The sequence below is a fragment of the Stigmatopora argus genome, chromosome 2 (genome assembly GCF_051989625.1).
Source record: "Stigmatopora argus isolate UIUO_Sarg chromosome 2, RoL_Sarg_1.0, whole genome shotgun sequence".
Taxonomy (NCBI): domain Eukaryota; kingdom Metazoa; phylum Chordata; class Actinopteri; order Syngnathiformes; family Syngnathidae; genus Stigmatopora; species Stigmatopora argus.
The window spans coordinates 11,750,644-11,775,723 of NC_135388.1; the positions used below are offsets into that span (position 1 = coordinate 11,750,644).

Below are 25,080 nucleotides of genomic sequence, written 5' to 3' on the forward strand. Positions count from 1 at the left end.
GTCATTGAAATTGAAAAAGGGATATAGGACGTCACACGATTGCGCATCTGTCATGATCTTCGGAAGGGCTGTCGACAAGTGCACCATTTATACTGAGGTGTGCGTAGCTGGCGGCCATCTTGGATGGGGCAACCAGCAATTGGAAACCAAATCTCAAAAAATCTTACATCAGCACCTTAATTATTCGCCCTTCCCGATACCGATAATTACAATTTATTGCAACACTTCTAAATAATATATATATTATATATATATATATATATATATATATATATATATGATATAGTATATATCTGTATACTATAATACGTATATAGTATACATAGTATGTAAAATATCTGTATATGCTGAGTGCTCAGCACGTCGGCCTCACAACTCTGGGGTCCTGGGTTCAAATCCAGGTCGGTCCACCTTTGTGGAGTTTGCATGTTCTGCCCTGGCCTGCGTGGGTTTTCTCCGGGTACTCTGGTTTCCTCTCACATTCCAAAAACATGTATGGCAGGCTGATTGGACACTCTAAATTGCCCCTAGGTTTGAGTGTGAGTGTAAACGGTTGTCTGTTTCCTCGTGCCCTGCCATCGGCTGGCCACCGACACAGGGTGTACCCCGCCTCTGGCCCGGAGTCAGCTGGAATGGGCTCCAGCACCCCCCGCGACCCTAGTGAGGATAAAGTGGCTCAGAAAATGAATGAATGAATATCTGTATATAAAAATATCTGTATATGATTTTATCCTAGTCCTAGGTGAGTCACATAGTGAAAAATCTCAAGGGTGGGCTGAGTTGAAGAAGTTGGTGAATTAGTTAAATGTTTTTAAAAAAGGGTTTAAATAGAGACTTCTTGATGAGTGAACGTGGAGAAGTCTTTGTGACATTTTCACCGAGGAGCCGTCCACTCGGTGAATATTCATCCCAAATGTGCCATTCATCCCCCCGTGACAATAAACAAGGCGAGAGAGCGAATGTGAATGCCTGGAGGAGGAAGAGGAGGAGGAGGAAGACCAAATCATGACAAAAAAGTGGGGGCAAACAGCCCGTTTCCATGGTAACAAGTCCAGCCTTCCATAGAAGCGGCTGGAGAGTTTCATTCCTTGTTCCCCCTTTTTCTTTTCTTTTTTTCTCTCACGGTTTTGCCCCGAAAGACATGATTGGGACATTATTGCCAAGGACAGGTATCCGACCAACTTGTATGGACTAACTTCTCAAAAATGTCAGCCGCCATGTGCTCGAGGAGCCACCGGGAGGTAAAAACAAAACAAAACAAAACAACCACAACAAGAAACAAAAGCGTGCACACTTTTTTTTTTAAAGCGAAGCTGGCTAAACGTTTGCCGATCACACGGTCAAGTAGCATCAAATCGGATTAACATTGGCGTAGGCGTGTTGGGAAAAGAAAGTTTCAAGGTGACTTTATAAAAAGTGGTCTTCACGTGACCATATTTGGTCATGGTCGTCTTTTAACGATGGAGTGGAGCGAAATGCCGAAACAGTGCATCTCTCTGTGCGTTTTGGAACTGTATGAGCTATTAAAGTCTTGGGATTTATAGCAATCGTCACTTATAGGAATCTTATTTTGCAATCTTTGTTTTTTGCCCCCTAAACCAGCGGTGGCGATCCCTCGGCTCTCGAGCCGCATGCGGCTCTTTGCTTCTTATCATATTTTCTATATGCTGTGGCTCTTTGCCTCGTTTCATGTTTCTCTTATTTTTGCATCAGGGGCCATTAAAAACAAATAATAAATAGTATTTTTAAAATAATTTGGCCGTTTGGATTTTTTTAAAGTTGCTTCTGATGTAAGAGACTGTCAACCATCTCCAAGGGTTTTTATGTTTGTGTCTGTCAGTGGCTCTATGACTTTCACAGTGTAAAATATTAGCTCTTTGTGTCTAACTTGTTTTCAACCCCTGCCCTAAAATGCAAGATTAAGTGGAGTCAAGCTCAAGTGTTATGTCTCCAGTGATCAGTTATTTGAGATAGTCATTTGCTTTCTCCTATCTACCTCTTAGAATGTTTTGAATGTAAAAAAATGTTTAATGCTGTTGTGAGTTCATGGGAAGATGATATTTATAGTGTAGATTAGACACTGCTTTGTGTTCTTAGATGGGACCAAACTACAAGATCGATTTAAGAATTTTTTTCTGGCTTTTTAGTCATTCAAGAAAGAATTTAGCCTTTTCCCCAATTTTACACTAAAGAAACTAATTTCAGAATCACGGCAAGAGATGTTTTCAATGAAGCAATTTGACATAAGGTCACTAAAACGTGTTTGAAATACCTTCCCGCTCAATAGGAGATTTGTCACATATGATGCTGTTCTGTTGGGTTGAACTACATTTTATTTCTTACACAACACCAGTTTTTATGTGATTAAGGACTATGGAGAATTGAAATGGCCACATTTGGGGATTATTTTCCTCAAGGGATCTAACTCAGCATTCTCACAAAGATGCAATACAATATATACTCTTGAATAACAAAACAACATTTTTAATATCAGGCAAGACTATTAATGGTTGACTTTACATTAGAGTAGCTCATGTATTCATCCACGGCTGAAAGAGTTCATGACCTCATTAAATTTGTGTTTTCTTCGTGATGGAAAAGGACATTTTGAGATGGCAATTCTAGGAGTTTCTATGAGATTGTTTTAATGTATGCAATTGTCAAATTCTAATTTCAGTTTGTGATAATATGAGTGGAATGTAATATTGTTTGTATTGCCAATTCTACATTCCGTGTACTGTGCAAAACATCCAGTCTGAAACATGAGTATAATGTCACTAAAGCCAAAAAGTAAAGGAACAAAGTGGTGAATATTTTGATCCCGGTTGAACATTTTTGGAATGCTCCCACTCGCCGCTCTAACCAAGCAGGAATTTTTTTTTAATGTTATAACATTAGGAGTGCGTAAGAAGCCACCCCGACGAGGTGCCCAAACCACCTCGGTAATCCTTTGGATGGAAAGACAAGTATTTCGACTCCAAGCTACATCCAGATGTCTAAACGTAAGCCCACCCACCTCCTCAAGGAAACTACCGTCAGCTGTTTGGAGCCACAATCTCATTCTTTTGGTCACTTCCCAAAGGTTTTGACCACAGGTGAGGTTAGAACTCATAATAACTGGTGTGAGCGTTGCAATACAGCTCCGTTTCTGGTGAAATACTAGCAACAACGGCAAAGAAACAGCCTCCTAAACACAAAATATTGTCCAATGCTTAACTTTAAAATGCCAAAGAAAAGGCATTACATTTCAGTGGATTATGAAAGACCAAAAATATCGGACCTTTTTAAGTCTGAGACCAAGACAAAAAAGCCTTGATATGGCAGATAAGTCATGGCATGGCATCAAACCAGTCTTCTAGTCAAATAGCTTTGATATCACTTCTATTTATTTGCCTGGCATCCGGGTTCTTTGATGTCTTAAAGTCCTTATTTCATTTGTTTATTATTTTAGTAGCCTAACAGCATAATTGTCAACATCATTTGTGAGCCCTTTCACTAAAATGAGACGGTTTTCACACATTCTCAGAATAAGAAATGATACCCTTTGTATTTGACCTCGGGCAAAAGGCGGGCTAACTCTAAACTGGTCGCCAGTCAGTCGTAGGGCACACAGAGAGACAGACGATTTTTCACTCACATTCACACAACTAGTGAGTGGGAATCGATCCCACGCTGCCAGCTTTGGCGAATAATCCACTACACCATCAGCAATTTACTAAATATATCTGATCTGTTTTATGAACAAACTCACTTAAGAAACTTTCACTTTATGATCTGCACTCTTAACTTGCGTTTGAGTGAACTCTGATGGCATCTCTGACCATTTTTTCACATTGTATGATTTTGAATTTTCCGAAATTTGAAAGAGAATTTTTAATGCACTTTGCTAAATCTTTTTCAATTTTAAATAATCTTTGAAAGTTCAGAAAAATTAAAGCCACATCTATAATTTTTCAATTTATGAGTGTTTGGGCTGACTACTTGATGTAAAACAAAAATTCTCTCCCGGCCACATTTTGCTTCAAAGTTCACGATTAAAATGACATAAAATACTGACAGGACTAAAGAAAGAATATCATTTTGCAAGCATACTGATATTTTCCATGATCAATTTTAAGATATATAAAAAAATGACATGCACGTACAGCGCTATTCAGCTAAAAATGATTTATTCTAGTACAATAATAGCTGTCTTGGCTCAAATAATTTAATTGATTTAACCCGTAATAATGGCAAACAAAACAGGTCATTGATATGAATCTTACTGATGAAAGAACATCTGCAGTTTAATAATAGTATGCATATGCATGGAGAAATGTCAGCCCCAAAACATTTTCAGTTGATCAGATGGACTTCCAGAGAAAAATACAATTTCATCTTATCCACTTAATGTCCTTGGAAAAGTCAAAAACTATGTTTCTGAGGTCAGATGACACAGTCTTTGACCCTCCTGTAGCACAGATGGATAAAAGCCTGTTTTCCACATGCCTGTCTCTGCAGCTGTGCATGCTCATATCTAGGTTACTTCGAGGGTTTTTCCTTCCCTGTCTCAATTCCAAAAATATACCATGACTACACCATTAAGGCTAAAACGGAGATAAATGGGAGAAACATATGTTACACATGCGTAATTACACTACACAGTACATATTATATGAAACTGTCCTTGTTTTCCCTTTGAAACGTGGACAGTAAATGCCAGAGCTTTAAAATGCCCTCCCAAAATTATAAATGTATAGAATAACCTTTCTGTCATGCAACATTTAGGCATACAGTAAAAAAAATCTGCTGTGTATTTGACTAATTACTCGCCATTTACACTGTCAAGTACTACTACTGTTTCTTATTTAATTAGGAGATCCAGTCAATATGTCACAGGCTTAAGATGTTCAGAAAATTAGCCAATCTGTTTATTAAGTTCGCCTATCACATGGGTTTCATACTTATTTTTTTGTCACCGGCCACGTCGTAGTTTCGATTTTATCTGGAGGGCCGTTATGTCTTCCAACTAGGCTGCCAAAATTAATCAATTAATGAATTGACAGCTTTTCCGATCGTACGGATCGATAAAACATTTTTGGACATTCAAATTAGTACAAATCTTCTGCAATTATTGATTTAAAAATGGAAAACACAGGAAATATTCCCTATACATCTCGAATCTTTATTTGAATTAGATCAAAAAACAGAAAATCAGCACTCATCATTTACTTTCTCGGGCCGCACAAAATGAGTTGGCGGGCCAGGAATGGCCTGCGGGCCGCCACTTTGACACCCATGGCCTATCACATTCAATCCAGTATTCCAGAAAAAACATGAACATGAAACAAATGAGATATCACTGTAGACAGTCCAAATTGGGCAATTCTTGTTTACTTTTAAGGTTCTTTGAACACCCAGATTGAAGGTTGATGGCTGGCCAATGTGGGGTTGGTTATATCTGGAAATAGCTGAACATTTTAATTCTCCCTTTCCCCACTGACCCTTGGCCTCATTCACACAGCAATGTGGTGGTTTTTAAAAGGCTTGAGGACGGGTTACTGATCAATAGAAAGTGAGGACCAGATTAGTCTGAAGCGTTGACTAGCTGGAGCCAAGTGAAGGGAGTTTTAAGGTATTTGAAGCCATTGCAGAAGGCTGTTTTGTCCTTCTCTTTGCCTTTCAAGGTTAAAATAAAAAGCTTGATTAATGAAATAGTGGCGGATCATATCATCGTTAGATTGTTGAAAAGTTGTGCTGCTTTTCATAGTTTGTTTGTGCAGTTGATAATGTTTTTAGCCCTCTGATTTTCTCCAGTCTATGAAAACAGACTTTGATATATAGCAGCAAAGCAGCGGCAACCTGATGGATTGAGCAAATATTAGTACATTCTTGCATGTTGGGCGGTGAACTGCATATCAGATGATCCGTCAAACATGACAGGGTCAAGGACGCGTTGGCCCTCTTTTGAAAGACGTTCAACTTAATTAAGGCTCGGTCTTATACACGCTCATATACGCACATAAGCTATGCTGATAAGACATTTTTTCCCAACCATTCCTCCCTTTCAAAGACATATACTTTGAACACAAAGGGCTCTTGTATGCAATATCAGTTTGTTTCACAAAGACATCCTTGTTCTCTTCTTTCCCAAATAAGGTAGTTGCCGAGGGAAAAACTCATTAGCCTTTGCAGCACTTGTAGACAAGAGTGTGGCAAGACCTGGGAAAAAAACTGGTTTTTGCTACGTCATTATGATGATCACTGCGGGAATTTTTCTAAGATGGCTTGGCCTTTTGTCTTTCTCATAACTGAAATGTTTCCCATTGCTCATTCATACTCATGCACTATTGCATGTTGGATTTTGACTGATAGTGGGTTTGTTGCATTGAGTGGACTTTTTTTGCTGACATCGAGCTCATACTGAGAGGGTGCTGGACAGCCAACAGTCACATTTGAAGAGTTCTTTTTGTTAGGATTAATCACTGATCCACTGAAATTCTTGGTCGCAATCCAAAAAAATATATATATATTTTTTAGAAAGAAATGAAGTGAAATTTTTTTTAATCAAGAGGACAGCTCTCTTTGAAGTCTTAAAAAAATAATGTAAAACTCACTTTAGTGTTTACTCGACTAATTGGGGTATTGGAAGACTGGGTAGACAAAAATGGCAGTGTCAACTCAGGTGATACATATAAGCAGTCAAGTAAGTAAGAGATGTACACCTTGCGTGCAATACGCATGCTTTACATATCACAAACTGGCCAAATGACACCTGCTGTACATGGAGCTCGGCAAAAGTTTAAGGGCAGACGTCTGAAGAAATGTGGGCAGTTTCGAAACAAGTCCCAGTCAACCTTTAAGTAAAAAGGTTTGAGTTGGTTGGGAAGTTTAATAATGGACAGTCAGCCCTCCCGGTTAAAATGGAATGTCTGTCTATTTTTTATTGTTTTGAAGTTAATTAGGTCCTCCAAAAATATTAATAATATAGTTAACGTTCAAATAGCATTTCAGTTCGGTGGTAGTATGTCAAAAGTTTGTTGTTGACTCGGATTTTGTGAGGGGAGATCCTATCAGGTCTCAGGAAGTAAATCGGCTAACGCCTTGTTGTTTACTCTCAAAGGACCATCCTGGGCCCCTGTGACCCACTGATTGTGGCTTTTTGTGTGTGTAAAATAACAAAGTCATTCAAACAATGTTCGAAGCTTTAAATAACCAAGGTGTAAGCGCTCCTATAATTAAAATTGTTAAACTTATTGGAACTCTTTGCTGTTTGTTGTCCTAAAATATTTGCTCAAATAAGTGAATTCAAGCCAAGTTTCCTTACAGGGATCCACCCATCCAATTTCTTGTCACTGACAGCACCGATAGAGTCTACAGTGGTTCCTCCACTTACAACATTTAGTCGTTCCACAAGTGCTTTCATGACTTGATTTTCTTTGTAAGTAGAGTCACGTAAATTCCCTAATTTGTTGAATATTTTGGATGTAGAGACGTTAGTAAGTAGAGAAACCACTGTATTTGCAATAGCCATGTTTCAACATAATACTTGCCTGTGTCAAACTTTCACTTTGTCTCAGGCAACTAATCATGATGCATGTGCCGTCCCCGTAGAACGGTCCGCAGTCACAGGAAGTAGCTGACGGCAGGAATGCTCTGTCTGCCCCCCACACCCCCACCACCCTTCCATCTGTCTCTTTTGGACTCAGCCGCACTTCTGCTTGGCTGGCTTCTTCATAAAATAACTTCCTGTAAACATGACACGCTACCAAGAGCCTTCCCATCCTCCAACTCTGATCTCTAAGGATCTCCGTTTGACCTCATTGTGCTGCGCGGCAATTGCAGTGGGTTTTCTGCCCCCGGTCACTTGTTTATTAGGAAACGTGTTTTATATGAGAAAGGGAAAAATGATGGCATTTAGTAACTCATTGGTGTGTTCTATGATAACCCACAGTTATGCGGTAATACTGTTTTATGTCATAAAGATGCTGACATCGCTCGTATTTGTCCATCAGGTGAGCGGGCGCTCTGCGGGCAAACATGACGGCCAACAAAAGTCCAAAAGCTGTACCGCATGCAGGAGCAGGTAAAGCTCCACGGAACCCCCCCGACAGGTGAGGGACCCTTCAAAATCCTCTTATGGTCCTCGCTCACGATTTTCAAACTATGTGGATTTCTTCTTGAGATTTACTGAGTATTTGTTTTTCAATCGTGGGGAAGCAACATTTGTCAAATAATTAGAACAGTTTGTACCTGGACCAGGGCCCCGTACAACTATTAACAAGTAGAGCAGCGAGCTGCAGCTTGTGGTAGCATGTTGCGAGCTGAAAAACTATAGGAATGATATGGGATATCTTGCTTCGCTTGTCCGTCACCTTGTCATCCATTTTCTATCTGCCCTTAACATTTCAAACAGAAAGATAAAGTTACTGCAGTGGTTGAAACTGTCATATGCAATGTCAACAATTACTTCAAAATGAGTAAAAAGGGGTGGCACTGGACTTTACAGTTGTTCTATGTTATGTCTATTAATGCCTTTTAGCTGTAACTCACACTTGAGGACTCACTCATTGGTTGCTGATAGACGTCTAATACCTTTTGACGTAAGAGGTCGGGGTGCTCTTCACACCTGGATAAATTATATTTATATTATTGTGTTTTTTTTAAAATGCATTGAATTGAAGTTTTTTTCTGTCTATTGATGGTATAGGAGCCTCTCACTTGATATTATAAATTACATAGTTTTTTAAATACAAATTCTAAGGCATATATTTCCTTAGGAAACACAGTTAATCCTTATATATTAACAGTTTGATAGGGGCTCACCTGACCTTAGAGTTTCCACTGTGTATGCATTATATATTTGGCTCACTTGTGTGGGTCTGTATAGAATGTGTTTGATAAATGTTTATGCACTATTATTTTGCTGAGTCATGTTTGATTTTAGGTTTACTTAGCAACGCAGGATTTGAGCTGAGTTTTTCCAGAGCATAAACAATATAAATCTTAGATTTTTTGATTCACATAGTGCCTTATTAATCTATTCAGTTCAGTTAATGTTTTTCTAATAAGCATAAGCAGTTTAAGTCTTGAACTTTATACTAATTATACTAAGCATTATGTTTGCCAGTTTAAGCGATATTGTGATCATGGAAAACCTGACATTAACTTATTGGCTGCCATTGAAGGCAATAGTTATCCAATCCATTTTGAACGATGACTGATTGCAATGTTCCTGTATTTCCCTGAACCGCAAAGTAGTATAAACATTTCAAACTAAACAACCGAAATGATAAAGGTTTAGTTCTGATAAAGTTAATAATTTACATTACAGACGTTATTGGGTCGACGTATCTGGTTACTTCTTAAACATTCCCATTAATATTTAGCCTCTCTTTTGCTTCCCATGGTAGCCACATTATTTTCTCGTTTGTTTTGGAACAATTCCAAGAACTCTCTCCGACTTATTTCAGAATACATACTTTTATCCCCTTTTGTCTCTAACGCAACATGTCTTCTGTTAACGGTCTTCATCAAATGAATTCTTTATGCATAATTTTATTGTCATGAAAATAAACAATCAACATGAGGCAAAGTTGTAGATTATTTGAGATTAGTTTGGTCTGGCAAGGCCTCCTCAGATATTCATTGCAGCAACTGATTTCTTAAAGGGCTCATTTTGGCAACAAGCAGGTTTCAATGTGTCAGAAAAGTGTCCCACCCTGGAGCATGAGGATCGAAACCAGGGAAGGGCAGACAGGTGTGTAAGAGAGATTTGTCCCAACTTGCAATTTTGGCTCATAGTCCCCCATCTTCCTCCTCCCACGTTGTCTGTTATTCTAAGCAAAGCTGTGACATCAGATCTCATAACGCTTCAGTTTTGCCAGTTTGCAAATCATTGTAAGTTTACTCAACATGTATGAGTTGTGAGGTGCGTGAGGTCATACTTCTGTCTACAGAGAAAGTTTGCCTCTCTCTGACCAAACCTATGAGGAACTGACGGGTCCTGGCAGCATTGGGATTAGTATCTGTATATAGTATCACTTAACAGCAAAGATCACAAAGCTTTGTACGGGAGAGGATTGAGGACACTCAAGGTAAAGTACAACTAAGATGTGATTAAAACTTTACATTGTTTGCGTTGTGAGGTCTATTGAAATGTTGAGAGCTGGATAAAACACTGCTGGCATTGTATTGTAGGCTAGATTTTGTTTGGCTAGAACTGCGCACTCGTGATGCCAGATACTGAATACTTCCGTGTTTAGTTTAAAAAAATACAATTGGATAAGAAAATAAACTGAAAATGCTAGTTTCACTGACTTTGTCGCTCATTTTACATCTGTGCTTCATTACCTGCCTGCTTTTCCATGGACTACTGTAGCCAGTATTGATTGGTCAAACTACAAAATAATATTTACAAAACATTCTGGAAGTGTGATCCATGGGTTGTGGAGCAAGCCATTCCATTTGGTTGCAAATAAAGATAACAGATGATGTAGTTTTATGCGTCAGTAGCTCCGCCCTTCGGAGAACCTGTTTATACGCCACTGAAAATTGCATCATCCCTAAACAAAACAATCCAATTTGGGACGTTTTCCAATGTAGCGAATCCTACAAGAACAAACAATCAAACTTTACCACTTATCATCATGAGGGTTGCAAGGGTTCTGGTTCCTCCTGAAACTTTTAAAAAGCTCTTGACTCTTTGAGAACTTTCAATTCTATTGGCCCTCTACTGTCCCATTGTGATTGAATATTTTTATATTTGAATGCTCATCATCTCTTCTAGGTGCCAGTCTGCATCTCCCTGCCCTGTTCTGTCTGCCGGCCAGGGTCCGAGCGAGCCACCACTTCTTGGTGACGGAAATAATTATCAAAAACAGAGCAGGTACCTCAGGACAGACGGACGATATTTGGCACATGCTGGCTGGAACAGCAAGACCGCAAGCTTTGTCTGTGGATCATCCCGTGCAGGTGACATTGAGTCACAATGCCGTCTGACAAAATCTAAAAGCATCAGCTGCCTGGACAACCGTCTTTCAATCTATAAGCCTCAGACTAATTATTGTGAAGGTCAGGACGCCCAGGAGCAAAAAGAGAATCAAGGGGATGTTCCTCCAGCGGAGGGACTAAATGGTAGACCCCTGAGTTGGAGTACACTTTCACTTGGATCTCTTTCGACCCAAAGTCACAAGCGCACCCTATCGATCAACAGGCCAGTAGCGGGTGTTTTTCCTAGCAGAGTTCGCAAAAAGATCTCAGAATGGGAGTGCAGGAGGGTCTCTCTGCCTAGGATGAGCTTGTGTCTGGATAAAAGGCCAGGACGAGAGCGCATTGGAGGCAGTGAAGGCTGCCCAAGCTTGCTCTCATCCCCCTGCAGTGAGAAGACATTTGACTTTAAGGGGATTCGCAGGATGAGCACAGCTTTCTCAGAATGCTCTTACACCGAGACGGAGGAAGAGGAAGGCGCTTCCGAGAAAGATGGCTTAGGCCGTTTCCAGAAACGGATAAGCAAGACCGAGTCATCCGGCGCATATGTACGCTCCCTCTCTGCTCGTAAGGAGACCTCGGCAGTGCTCAACAGGATACAAAAGATAGAACAAGCCCTAAAGGAGAATCCTAGCCCACCTACTTCACGGTATCTGAATAATTGCTACGCTTCAGACAAGACGAGACAAAAATCTTTTGTGATTGGCGACGACTTTGACAGCACATGCACCAGCAAGCGTAGCAGTGTTTGCTCTCTGGCAACGGAACCAGATACTCTTTTAGTGCCTGATAAGTTGGCAAAACACCGCCAGAGGTTCAGTGTCGCATCAGTCAGATCTGTGAGTCCGGATACAGCCAGCCAACAAACATCTGTCGGTCCCCCCATCAACCCCTTACCTAAACCTAGGCGAACTTTTGAATATGAGGCCAAACGGGAGCAGAAGATCACACTGTCTGTGAATGGATTACCTCTTGAAGGTGATTCTCCCCCACCCCTGCCCTTGACCCCTGCGCCCATCACTATGCGGACCGTGAAGCTGCTGGGCAGCACTTCCAGTCCAGTACAGGACAGGTGAGATGAGGATCCTTTAATTGCTAATTATTTCCTACCTATTTAACTATGACTCTCATGTGTAAATAATGTAAAATATGTTTATTATCTCCAAGAATGTGTTCAAATGCCACTACATGGTCATAACACGGCAATCTGTTTGATATTGTATTCATGGAGATACTACATTGTTGGGGACCGGGGGCATTTTGTCTAGTATTGGCCACTGCTGTTACAAAAGCCTCATATCCGGCACATGAATGTCACATGACCCCACCCTGAAACCAGATTTACGGTTTATCTGTGACGACAAGCCTAATTTATGTGTTGAGGACATGGTGGTTTGGCAGCTTTGACATTCTACAAAAATGTATTTTTTTCCCCTGAAACTGCACACTCGTTGAAGCTTGAGCTCCCTCCACCACAGAAATTTTATGCTATTCATTGCTACTCTGCTTCTTGGCACGAGTGAGAGACTGTATAGCCACATACGTACGCTATTATAGAGCTTACCTTGAATAACTAGTGGTTTCGTCTGGAATTTGTGGACTGTTTGGATTGGTTTCTTGAATACAATTGGCTAATTGCACATTTCTCACTTCTACTGCAAAACTTGAAAATGCAAACATTTGTCAAGTTTGGTAAAACACGCATGACGGATCATCCAGGAACAACCTATGAAATCTGAGACTGAAATCTTGCGACTTTTTTACCCTTCTTTTTCCCTATTGGCATCAGATGTACTCTGGTAAAAGGGTGTGGCTTTTCCAAATTGTCCCTAATTAAAATAGGGATGAGAATTATCCATCCATTGGACTATGTTTAACATTCCAGTGGTTTGAGCAATTTCAGACCAATCTTAAAAGCCCCCAGCGTTCAGTGGTGCCACCATAGAGTGTAAATTCTTGCACTAATGCACTAAATATGATATGTTTATCAATGTGAAACTTATAAATATCCAGATGGCACCAATTAGGGATTTATCTGGCATCTTTGTTTAATATTTTTATTAGCGTTTGCTGATTACGTTTTTTTATCAGATGTGCTTAACATTGTAAGCTCTAAAAAATGAGCATTGTCTTCTGTGATTACTCTTTTCTTCTCGCTGTGCTCATAAATAATAGTGCCTTGCAATCAGCCTAATTGTACTTTTCTATTGTTTAGAGAGCCAAGTGAATCAGAGGATGCGCCAAGTCTGCCTTTGTCAAACCCCTCTTCGCCCACGGAGAATGGCACACTCACCACAGAGATGCAGAGTAAACCCAGTTCTAAAAGCACTTTAGAGGAAAATGCCTATGAGGACATTATAGGTAAGCATATCTGCAAAGAGGAAACGCCCGCATTTCCTACCAAAAAGTGGTCTATGAACCCCCTAAGATAACCAGTTCAACAATTGTGGCCACTGAACAAAATTATTTAGATGTTTTTTTGTTTTTTGTTTTTTAAACCAGGCTACAAAGGAATTGCACTTTCCAATCAGTAATCTTGATTGTCCATTTGCCTACAAAAACAAAAGCAAGTTTAAAAGCGCCTTTGCATGTATCTTGTAGTTGACTGAAAATTGCATTGAGTCATTACTTGTGAGATCATGTGCGCGTAAAATGCTGGTCATGTTGAAGCCAAATTCCTTTCCACAAGCAAATGCCCCCAGGCCTGCCGCCCATTCCCATTGTCAGCTCCCATAGGCATACTTAATGTGCTGGAAATGAGTGTCAGCGTGAGTAAAGCTTGGCGTGGAATAGCATAAATACTGTGTCTCATGATGAAACTCTAATGCGGGGTGTTCTTAAAAAAATCTGCTCACAAGACGAATTCACATTAAAAATCCAAATAGGAGTGAAATCTTTCCACACGCTAATTGCATCTCATGATTATTTGGTCACGTTGTTATGGAAAGACTGATCAGTACTGTGTTCCTCTCCAGTTCACTCAGGGTGAAGATGTTTTGTATTCTTTTAGAGTAGGGGTCTCAAACACCACAGGCCAATTGAAGACAATATTTTTTGTCCTGCCATTATATATTTATATATATATATATATATATATATATATATATATATGTGTATGTATATATATATATGTGTGTGTATATATATATATATATATATATATATATATATATATATATATATATATATATATAAAATGGCAGGACAATAAAAGTATCAAAACCGAGTCGCCAGAAGCCAGTGGCTTCTGGGGACTCGGTTTTGATACTTTTTTACTGAAAGCATTCCATATATGTTTGGTTTGTTTTAGTTTTCTCTTATAGTCTGCTATACCTGCAGCTAAATATAAATGTTGCTGGTGTTTGTCAGCAAGTTAGTCAGATTGAATTTGCAACATTTGTCCCTTATTTTGGGTATTCTTTGATGCAGCCCATATTCACCGAGTTTGAGACCCCTGTTCAAGTGAGTATAAGCACATTCAAATCCTGACAAAGAGCCTGTTTGCCTTGTTTCGGCACAGGGCGGACATTTACCATGTCCACCCCCCCAAATAATAGAAAAATGACCTTTTTTTAAATTACAATGACCCATATTTTAAGCACCTCTTTCTTAGAGAGACCAGAGAGAAACGTGTGAAGTCTGTCTGTATTTTAATGAATCAAGAAATCGATATCCGATTTAACTTTAAATGAACTCAACATACTTGATAATTGCCGTTGCCTACTCTTGCTGTATATATTGTAAGTCCGTTTTGCAGCTTTGTTACAGTTGCCCCATTGAGATGAAAGGCCCAGACAAGTGTAACGGCTTAAGGATGTGTCAATAAGGGAATCGTTGAAGCAGAGGATGAATCACATATTTTACAAGAGCGCTGCTATGATTCAGCCGTCGGCTTTGTTGAGTTCAGTGACACTTAAATGTGTTACCGTCATTGACATATTTTCCGCTTTGACACTTGAAATAGACGCTTGTACAAGCTGGCCGAAGGGTTCTTGAATCTATTGGATCGGGTTGCGTGAGCATTGTAATGTTGTAACCTTCTCGAAACTATTGGGGTTTGTCTGAGATTCCAAGCAAAATGCATTCAGGAAGGACAAGCCAAATTTTGCGTGTGCTATTGCCAAATATTTTATTTTATCACCCATAATTGGACTTCTATACTGTTGCGGGTCCATTTCATACAGTAAGCTGATACAGACTCAGATTGGCTGGCGATTCCATTGTGTACACATAGATTTTCAATAACAGAGTAAAGTTGAGGTGTGTCCAACCTCTGCATTATACTGCATGTTGGAGTCGAGTAAGTAGTACCCTGCAGTACATTAGCTGCCTCACAGACGTATAATTTTCCCAGCAGGCTCTCATTACAGCACTGCTTCAGTTTAATGGAGTTGCTCCACTGCGTGGGGTCATGCGAGTATTTCTTATTCTCTTCAACTGTGATGAAGAAAAAAAAAAACAAGACGTCTTACATGGATGGAAGCACATTTTCTGCATCATTTTTTTCGTGCCTCGAATGCAGAGCTCAATCATCAAGTCCAATACCGTTTCATTTATTTTTTCTAAAATGTAAATGCAGTATTAATAATTAAGCCTTTGCCTCTTTTCTGAACTTTTGGCCCACTAGACTAACATATTTCAACTCATTGGCTGCCATTGAAGGCGTTAGACACCTAACCCATTTTAACTGGAGTTATGGCAGCGATTCGCTGGGGCTATATCCGGCTGCCAGCTCTCCAAATCACAATGGATGGATGACAGGGGTGTCAGACTCGGGTTGGTTCGCGGGCCGCTGAACCTCAACTTGATTTCACGTGGGCCGGACCATTTTAGATATAACATTTATATCTTTTTTTATAAATGGATTAAAAGCCCCGAATATTCAGTTTTTTAAAGATCTAAAACAATGTTTATTTTAGCTTTTTTTATATATATATTTAGATTTTACAAAATGATTTTTGAACTAAAACAGAAAAAATGGATTAAAAAATTACAATTATTGATTTAAAAGGGTGAAAATCAGGAAATTTTATATACATCTATACTCTTCATTTTAATTTGATACTAAAACAGAAAGTTGGCACTCATGATTTACTTTCCCAGGCCACACAAAATGATGTGGCGGGCCAGATTTGGCCCCCGGGCCGCCACTTTGACACGTGATGTATACTATAACGGCAGAAAATGAGTTCATGTTGGTTCAACAAGATCAATAGAATAGAATCTTTATCACCTTATCAGTTAACCTACAACAATTCTTTGGCAGTCATTCCAAGTCAGCTGATGTGTCTGAAGTGACCACCATGCAAAGAGACAATCACTTATGTTTTCAGAGTGATGTTGCATTGTAAAACATACGCATCACATTTAGGACCACATGTTGAAGCATTCCAAATTTGATCTGGAAAAGATGAGATTCCGGCCACGCTGCCAAGAACAATGCCGCGCATGACACAACATAAAAAAAACAAGCTTGTCAATTTTCCCCGCTGTATTGGTAACTTTATTTTTGGGAGGGTCGAATACTATTATTATAATTCTTCATCCTATGTTGTGGTGTGTGAGTTACAGGCTCTCACTTATTTTAGCTCCTGCTGAAAGCCTTCTAGTTGATTTGTCTCTTACTTTCTCATAGTTGTCAGAGCCAGCCTAAATCCTATATTCTCAGAGTAGCTGCCTGTGTTGCTCTGGACTCATGACAAATGTTCATTTTATTTAGGTTGGCCCTCAGTCAGGCTGCATTTCTCTCCAGTGTGCATATTCTTTCTAGTGTATTATAATGTATTTACTGAGAACTATGTAAAGAGAATACTACATTAACACTATTAGTTTCAGGCTATTGCCATGTTTGACTTGTTAGTCAGAAATTTGACTTGCACTTCTTGGTCACTTGAGGTCACAGACACAAGCTGACATTGTGAAGTCAACCTGGGAATATGCTTGCCAATGAAGGAGTATTGGAGGTGTAACAGGCAAAAGCTCAGAGCATAAGGTTGAAAACTCAAGATTGATGAACTGTGCATAGCTCTTTTTGTTTGTAAAGACATTGGAGCAACCAACATTGGCTATATCCAATTCTGTCTCAAAGGCACAGGTGATAAAATAAAACTGATGTCAGTAGATATTTACTCATTTTTAGGTTTATTTCTTCAACCCCTAAGAGAGATACCTCCTGGTACTCTCCCATTGTGTCTTGTTACCAATTTGGTGTTAGTAGGTAATGTACACTGGAGTTTTATTCTTGTCCTCTTCCTTAAAAAACTTCTCCCTTCCATAGCCAAAAAACACATATTGAAAACTCAAACAATAGCAGTTGCGGTTTGGTAAGATGAATAATAAGCACAGACATCTGAACTAGAAATGTACAATACTAAAGACGCTGCGGAGTGAGAATGCAATCCGTGTACATGATAATGCATTTTCTTGACTTGCAATTGTAACAACAATAATAAGGTAACAGCTTGTTTCAGTCGTTCATATAATGAATATTGGAAGAACATGTATTTACTATTTTACAAGAAAGTAAATGACTTATCCATACGTTTTATCAAACAAAGAAATCTCTAGGATGAGTCTCCTTTTCCTCAGAGGAGCAGACAGCTCGCATGCCTGGACAGTGACTCATCAGCTTCAGTTCGGCTCACTGGGTTCTGTGGGGCCCAGTGCCAGCAGCAACTGTTTTGAAAAAGCGAGATCCAGCTGAGAATGACCTTTGACTTACCTTTTTTCTAACTCCCTGATTTTCATAAAAACAAGAATGAGATTGCTGGCTCTCCAGACAACCTTTGCTTCCCTCAGTATAGTCATTGTAATTTAAAATACACTAAATGTCAACATCTCGTCCACAGAGAAGGAGAACCCGTACGAGGATGTTGACCTGAAAAGGAGAAATTTGGGTCGTCATTTGGAAAGCAGCAGATCTTGGACTGCCGTGGACCGTAAAGAAAATTCTCCACCTCAGGTAGACTAAAGGCTTTATGGCTTTGTTAATGGATTCTTTCATCCACATGTTCTGTGTTTACTAGTTGCCGTCCAAACCTAGCAGTCAATCCCTTCGCCTCATGAGCACCAACGACCGGAAGAGTCACCGGTTGTCCCAGTTGTCCAAACGCCACAGTCATGATGAAACTCTGCTGCTGCCTCAAATGGGTGTATCAACTTCCTCTTGCGGCTTGCTGGATGATAGCCTTTGCGGCACTGGCGATAACCTGACCTCACACAGGCACTGGCGGATCCCCAAGGTACACATGGCCGCAGCCAACAACAACATCTCCGATGAGCCCTCGCAGAGCTCTACTTGCGTTTTCCTTCCAGGGTTTTCTAGGATTCTTATGCTGCTTTACTTTAGGAAAGCACGGCAGCATGAAAATGAAGACCAAATATTTAAAAAATGACTTATTTACTTCTATTTATATAGATAAATGTACAATCCATTTCACTTCTAGTGTTCCCGGTGGCAATGAATGAGTTAAGATATAATATGTATCTTTAACTCATTCAGTCCCATTGAATGTAATAGACTTTGAAGAGGGAGGACAGGAAAGACTGGAGTAAGGCAGGGCAGGGTGAGTGCGTTATTGACACTCAAAGGCTGTGAAAAAAACATACATTTTGGCTGGGAGGGGCTCGCAAATGGATAGGATGTCAATTGTCCTTAATCATAGCCAAAGAGTTATGTTTGGTCAATTTCCGTAATCACTGCAGTATTATCAAATCAAAAGTGAAACAACCCCATGTGTTTTTTTTATTTACTAAGATTAAACCACAGATACTGTGTTCTATTTACAGTTGGTCCAGAGAATCAACTCCATCTACTGCAGTAAACGTGGAAAGAAGAGACTTAAAAAGCTGTCCATGACCAATCTTGACACCTCATCTTTGAGAGGTAGGGGCTGCCGTGAGAATATTTGTAGCCAAACGGCCTCAAATAGAATTAGCAGGGTCCTTCCCAATGGCTAAGCAAATGCTTGTGAAATTGCCCTTTGCACTGTTGAAAAGCTTCTTTTCTGTCTCATGCCTACCACCTAGATGACAACAGCGAGAGTGAGAGCGACTCTGATGACAGGTTCAAAGGTGAGTCACCAGTTGCCAGTTTCCAAGGTTGAGGTGCTGCACTTGTGTGAGGGTGGAGCATTTTTTCATGTCAGTTTTGTTTTTATGGGGGCACCTGCTGTGACCTCACACATTTTGACCGCAACTCTGGCTGAATGCATGCAATGGTAGTTCTTGATGAAACCTTAATCGCACATATTTCTGGGTGTTTACAGTATGTAAGCACCAATTAAAGAACATTTGAAGCAGGCGTCCATCTATTACGTAATCTAAGGTTAATTATTTGAAGTAATCTTTTATCCCCTCCATAGCTCACACCCAGAGGTTGTTGAAACTGCAATCCATCCTTCGACGGGCCCCCAGCTACCGCACGCTGGAGCTGCAGCTAATTGAGTGGCAGGAGAGAGAACTCTTTGAATATTTTGTCGTCGTGTCTTTGAAAAAGAAAGAGAGCAAGAACTCCTACTCACCGGAGGTCACATACCAGTTTCCTAAGGTGAGAGCATCGCTATCGTCATTGAAACCTGTTGCTGATTCTCGCAATTTGCTCAAGCACAGACTCCTTATCGAATGACTTTTCTTGTCCTGCAGCTGGAGAGGCTGACCAAGCAGATGCGAGAAGCAGAACAAAGGCTCAAAGCTATTCCTCAGTTCTGTTTCCCTGATGCAAAAGACTGGAATCCTGTGTTGGAGTATTCCAGGTATGGACAGTCTAGCATTTTGGTTTTTTTTAAAACATGTTGCTATTGTAGCATTTTGTATGAAGTCCTTGTGCATTCTTTGCCATATGTCAACTATTATTCTATTCTACAGTGAGACTTTCTCCTTCATGTTGACCGGAGAAGATGGCAGCAGGAGGTTCGGCTACTGCAGACGCTTGCTGGTCAGTTAACGTTTACCTCCCTAATCTCTCTTTGCTTCTGTGCACCCCCTGCTGAGCCTTGTCTGTTGTGACAGAGCTTTTCAATTGCGCGCGAGATAAGGTTTTCCACTGACACCATCACAGATGGAAAACATCCATTATCATCCATTGGTAGGAAAATATTTAAGTAGGGATTCACATTTGAGTCACCTTGTTTAATTTATGTGGGAGTTAAAAGAGCAATTGACTCACTCGCTGCCGTTGAAGGCGATAGACGTTTCATCCATCTGAAGTAGAAGGGCTGGAAGGGATCATGGCCATTCTTTGCAGTTCAAGTCGATTTTTTTCATCTTTAGGCCTCAATGGCAGCAAATTAGTATATGAATCTGGAGGGTTTTTTTGAGCACATTTGTTGACTGACACAAAACAGGGGCGACACCCACGGGGGATATGGGTGTCAACACACATTTTTCCTGGTGAAAGGGTATAACACTCAACACCTTTCATTGTGTTATTGCCTTTCACAGTCACTCACTCTCTCTGTATCTGTGCTATAACGCTCTTCTTTCCCTCCACCTCTTGGTTGTTTCTTGAAACCTAACACTGGCTTTTATTTTCATGATATAAGCAGTATTCAATGCCATCAAACTAGAAATGTTCAGTAGATTCTGAAATGGTTTTGATATCCCCTAAGATTACATCACGGTAGTTAGGCAAAACTGTGCAGTGGTTAACTATTGCGTTAGATTCGACTAATAATCATCAAACAACAAATAATTCTTGTGCAGATGTGAACTAGTCTGCAGTCACTTCAATTATTATTATTTAATCCAAATATAGACATCTGATTCACTTAAACTGGAATGACTGGCTGTGAATTATTCACTGCCAGTTTTTATTTGCTAACGCTCACGACAGATTTGCTGAATATTTTTTACTTAAAAAGGCAAAATCAAAATAAGCTGTAAAAAGTTTAACACTATTACTTTTGTTCAGTTCTTCATAATGATGACACAAAGATTTATGAATTTTGTTCATTTTTTTATTGAGCTGCTCTGTTTTTTGTGGGTAAATTGTGAGGACTTAACCAAATGCAGGATTTGCTATCGGGTCATTTTAAGAATGCTGGAATATATATTTCAAAGGGTCACCACAAAGGTCAATGTAGTGAATCCAGTGTGAACATTGATTGAACACTCAAATGAGGGTAAAACAAGAGGGGAACCGCTGTTCGTTGTGGCTTTGTTGCTGTCGGTCTAGCAAATTGGCAGCAAGCGAGCATTCCTGAGCTCTTGAATCAACCTCCACAAAGTTGATTTAATCATCCATTTGGAAAGAAACAAGAGAAAATGCTATACCTAATATGGACAATAGGTTCAGCCTTTGTGGGTGTCTTGAGGAACAACTCAGTCCGCCAGTGTATGCTAGGAAAGCAGATAGCATCAGCAAAATCTGTATTTTTTTTAAAGCACCTGTCTGTAGGAAGCGGCTAGATTTGAGATTTCAGTGGCAATCTATAAACAGCATGAACTGGCAGGGTTCTATTTTTAGTTCCACAACTTTCAACTATACTACCCTTTCCTTTCATGTCATAAAACCACACGCAGCATTTAAAGCCGATAAGTCTGTCACCGCCACCGCTCAATTTAATCTTTTTTTCTTTTAGCCGAGTGGGAAAGGACCTCGCCTTCCAGAAGTGTACTGTGTCATCAGCAGGCTGGGCTGTTTTGACTTGTTCTCCACCGTGAGTTCATGCACACACATAAGCAGTGCCTGTATGTTGTCTGGCTGAATTTTGACCTTCAACTCTACATCTGTGTAATAAGTTTTTTCCAAGTTTTTTTGTTGTTTTCGCAGTAACTGAGAACAGTTAAACGCTCAGCTGAGCAAAAGCAAGTAATTCAGCTCTTTTAGCAGCAAAATGTAAAATCATAATGGTAAAACATGTGCTGTGACTGAAAATAACTGTAAAATATGGTGTTTTGTTTGGGAAAAAATAGATTTTAAGGTCTATATTTGATATCTCACAATTTTCTAGATCTTGGATGAGGTCGAGCGACGGCGAGGTGTATCAGCAGCGCTGGTCTATCCCTTCATGAGGAGTCTGATGGAGTCGCCCTTTCCTGCACCCGGAAAGCTCATCAAAGTCAAGACCTTTCTGCCTGGTGCAGGAAATGAGGTCCGAATAGAACCCACTCGCCATCAGAGCTTTCATCACTGCCAATACATGCTCTTAGTTAGCAATTGTGATTTGAAAGGAAATGTTGTAAAAGCCTTTTCTAATCTCTCGTGTGTTGTGAACTGGATCAACTAATTTCTTTGTTAACTCGTTCAGGTCATCGAGCTGAGGCGGCCCACTGATTCCAGACTGGAGCACGTGGACTTTGATAGTTTGTTTGGGTGCCTCGGTGTTCGCCAGGTTATTCGGGTCTTCGCCTCGTTGCTGCTGGAGCGCAGGGTCATCTTTGTGGCTGATAAACTCAGGTGAGAATCCTCATTGTAGTTTACAGACACAAAAAAAACACTTCTAAGAAAATACCCATAAAAGTCCTCATTTTAATATGGCATACTTACATAGTGATATGTTACACAAGAAGATAAGTAAAATAAGTAATTATGCAATTACAATATTCCAATCTGGTAAAAATGAATGCATTGATAAGTTTTGCCCTGTCCTTGTTTAGACAGAAACCTCTTAATTTTGGCTGTTTTAAGGTGGTAATAGGCTTAGTTTAAATGGATTTGAATGGCACTTGATTGTGAGTACAGTCAAGTGGACTTTTTGGGTTTCCCCATATTGTGTTCCAATAATAAAAAAACACAGTAGCAGACCACTTTGGTGATACATTGGCCTGGGAAAAAGCCATTATACTTATGTGGAAATCAGAACGAATGGGTATGTGCCAAGTGCGTCATTATGACATGACCACAGCATTCAAACTCACAATCAAGTCCCATTCAAATCCATTTAAACTTCCTACGTCAACCTCTAAAAACCAGGAAGAAGACTGCCAACTAACAAATAGATGGCCAAAGATAAATATGGCAACCGTATTCTCTCAGTTTATAGCACAATGAGTCACCAGAGACCCGTTTTGTCGCCGGCCTTTTCATAACGCCGGGGGCAAGGGCGGCGCGGGATGAGATGTGAGTCTCCTTGCGAAAGAGGCCAGTTTAAACAAACATCGACAAGGGCAGTGACTGCGCATAGAACGGAATGCACTTCCTGTGTGCTGCTTTGCCGTCACCGTTTGTCTTCTGATGGTGTGCCAGTGTCCCTCATGCACAAGTATTGACAAAACACCACAAACTCAAACGGCCCTAACCTAAGAGATAACATCTTATGCCTCCCAACAGACTGTCTCTTAATTGTGAAATCTACAAATCTTAATGTTATAGTCAGTTGAATTGCCCAAGAATATGCCTTTTTTTGGATTACTATGTGTGCTTACGCGCAGAGCTTTTATTTCTTCTCCATCAATACCTACATAATACCTACCTAAAATAGCTCCTCAGTATCCATCTTTTCCTTAGACATGTACATCCAATAATGAAAAGTTGTTAGACAATAGTTCTTTGTTTTTGTAGCAATGCTGTCAGTCAGCATGTAATGATTGTGCTGGAGTTTCACACACTTTCCAGGATATTTTAATCCTGACTTCCTTTGAGGGCAATTTATTTTCAACAGAACATTTGTTCTTACAAGTTGAATGTTTAATCGGATGACGTCACCGTCATCCTACGGCACCTTTGACTCGCTAAACTCAATCGGCATGCCGATGCTCCTTGCTTATTGTTGGGAGTTACATAAGCTAACTCCAGGGGTTTTATGGTTTTTAGAATGCTGACTAGCCCTGAAATATGCCGCGTTTGAACCCCCTGACATTACAATGTGCACATGTGCAATACTCACATTGCACGACTTGCGATAATTAGAGGTCATTGTTTGGGTGATCTGCGCTTTTACTGCTCTCTCTCTGCGGACAACTTTTTAAGGCTGTCTTGCGTTCAATAAATGAGCGGTGGCAGTGGCTCGGTAAGTGATCGATTGATCTTGGACACTTCAAACGTGTGCCACAATTATATGCTTCAAATCAGGTGGTAATTGAACGGTCTCAGCTGCCCCCATCACAACTCAGTGCCGAGGACCATGCCAAGCTGCATTATGACTGGGTTGCGCTGTCAGCGATCATTTGATCTCAGACAAATTGGGTTGGACGTCTAGCACCGTCCATGGTAACCAGTGAGCTAACCTTTTAAATGGGGTCAGTGACATAATGGCCCACAAAAGGAAATCATAGCTAAAATGCATAGCATGCTCAGCTGTTGAACTTAAGCAGTTAAAATATGGTTATTAGTAAAGCAAAGACAGTAGCGAAACAAAACTGCAAAATCAAGGATAGCTGGAATGTCTCTAAGCCTTTTCTTGGCGCAAAGTGCCAGCGCATTAACGCAGATGGCAAGGAGGGGAAATATGATGAAGGGAAATGAGAGGAGGAAGAGCAAAAAGGAGGAGGGTGGAGAGGTAAAATAAACAATGACTTTCTCATGGCCATCCTGAACTCATCAAGGATTGGACTTCTTGGGTTTCCCCATATTCTGTGGCAATAATAAAAAACACAGTAGCAGACCACTTTGGTGATACTGAGTGGATATGGTGCTTTTCATGTGGAGTGTAATCACTGGTGTAGGGCTGTTTCAGGGAATAGTTGTTGTCCAAAGAGGAGCATTGAAAAAGGAGGGAGGTGAACCAGCTGAATAGCTCAGTAGCTCTCATCACAATTCACGCCCCCACACTGAGCAATCTTTGCATATTCATCACACACCTTTAGAGAGCCTCCATCATTGCCTTCTTATTTTCACATGGGTGCACACTGGGAAGGATATTGAAAATGATTAATATATTTAGCTGTTTGAGGAACTTGACATCAAATCGATTGCACAACTGAAATGTGATCATTTACTGTGAGAAAGGGACTTTGGTTTGATAGTTGATGACAGTGCGGAAAAAAAATCTCAGTAAAAGTGTCTCATCTCAAGTGGGGTATGTTTGCATACCATGTTTGATCCAGGATTTTGTTCTTGAGCCATACTGATTTGTTGGTGCTCTACTACGTGCCTGCGTGTGTGTGAATGATCGAGCCCGCAGTTTATTTTCACTCTCTTGTGAAACACAGGCTGAACGTTATGTAGAGGAC

General features: G+C 40.2%; 1 protein-coding gene across 3 annotated transcripts in view; it reads left to right on the forward strand.

The window, feature by feature from the left end:
* Positions 1-25,080, forward strand: part of dennd2b (DENN domain containing 2B) — a 31,017-nt gene that overhangs the window by 2,395 nt on the left and 3,542 nt on the right. Inside the window, exons 1-14 of one of the 3 annotated variants that reach the window (XM_077589613.1) lie at positions 1,058-1,241; positions 7,995-8,093; positions 10,769-12,040; positions 13,184-13,329; positions 17,817-17,929; positions 17,994-18,209; positions 18,757-18,853; positions 18,997-19,041; positions 19,332-19,516; positions 19,612-19,721; positions 19,834-19,903; positions 21,549-21,626; positions 21,921-22,061; positions 22,218-22,366. In XM_077589613.1, coding sequence (XP_077445739.1) covers positions 8,020-8,093; positions 10,769-12,040; positions 13,184-13,329; positions 17,817-17,929; positions 17,994-18,209; positions 18,757-18,853; positions 18,997-19,041; positions 19,332-19,516; positions 19,612-19,721; positions 19,834-19,903; positions 21,549-21,626; positions 21,921-22,061; positions 22,218-22,366 — 2,696 coding nt within the window. In that variant the 5' untranslated portion in view covers positions 1,058-1,241; positions 7,995-8,019. Of the gene's footprint in view, positions 1-1,057; positions 1,242-2,998; positions 3,096-7,994; positions 8,094-10,768; positions 12,041-13,183; positions 13,330-17,816; positions 17,930-17,993; positions 18,210-18,756; positions 18,854-18,996; positions 19,042-19,331; positions 19,517-19,611; positions 19,722-19,833; positions 19,904-21,548; positions 21,627-21,920; positions 22,062-22,217; positions 22,367-25,080 lie in introns of those variants that run through there. The other 2 variants (XM_077589632.1, XM_077589623.1) reach the window with 2 other exon arrangements.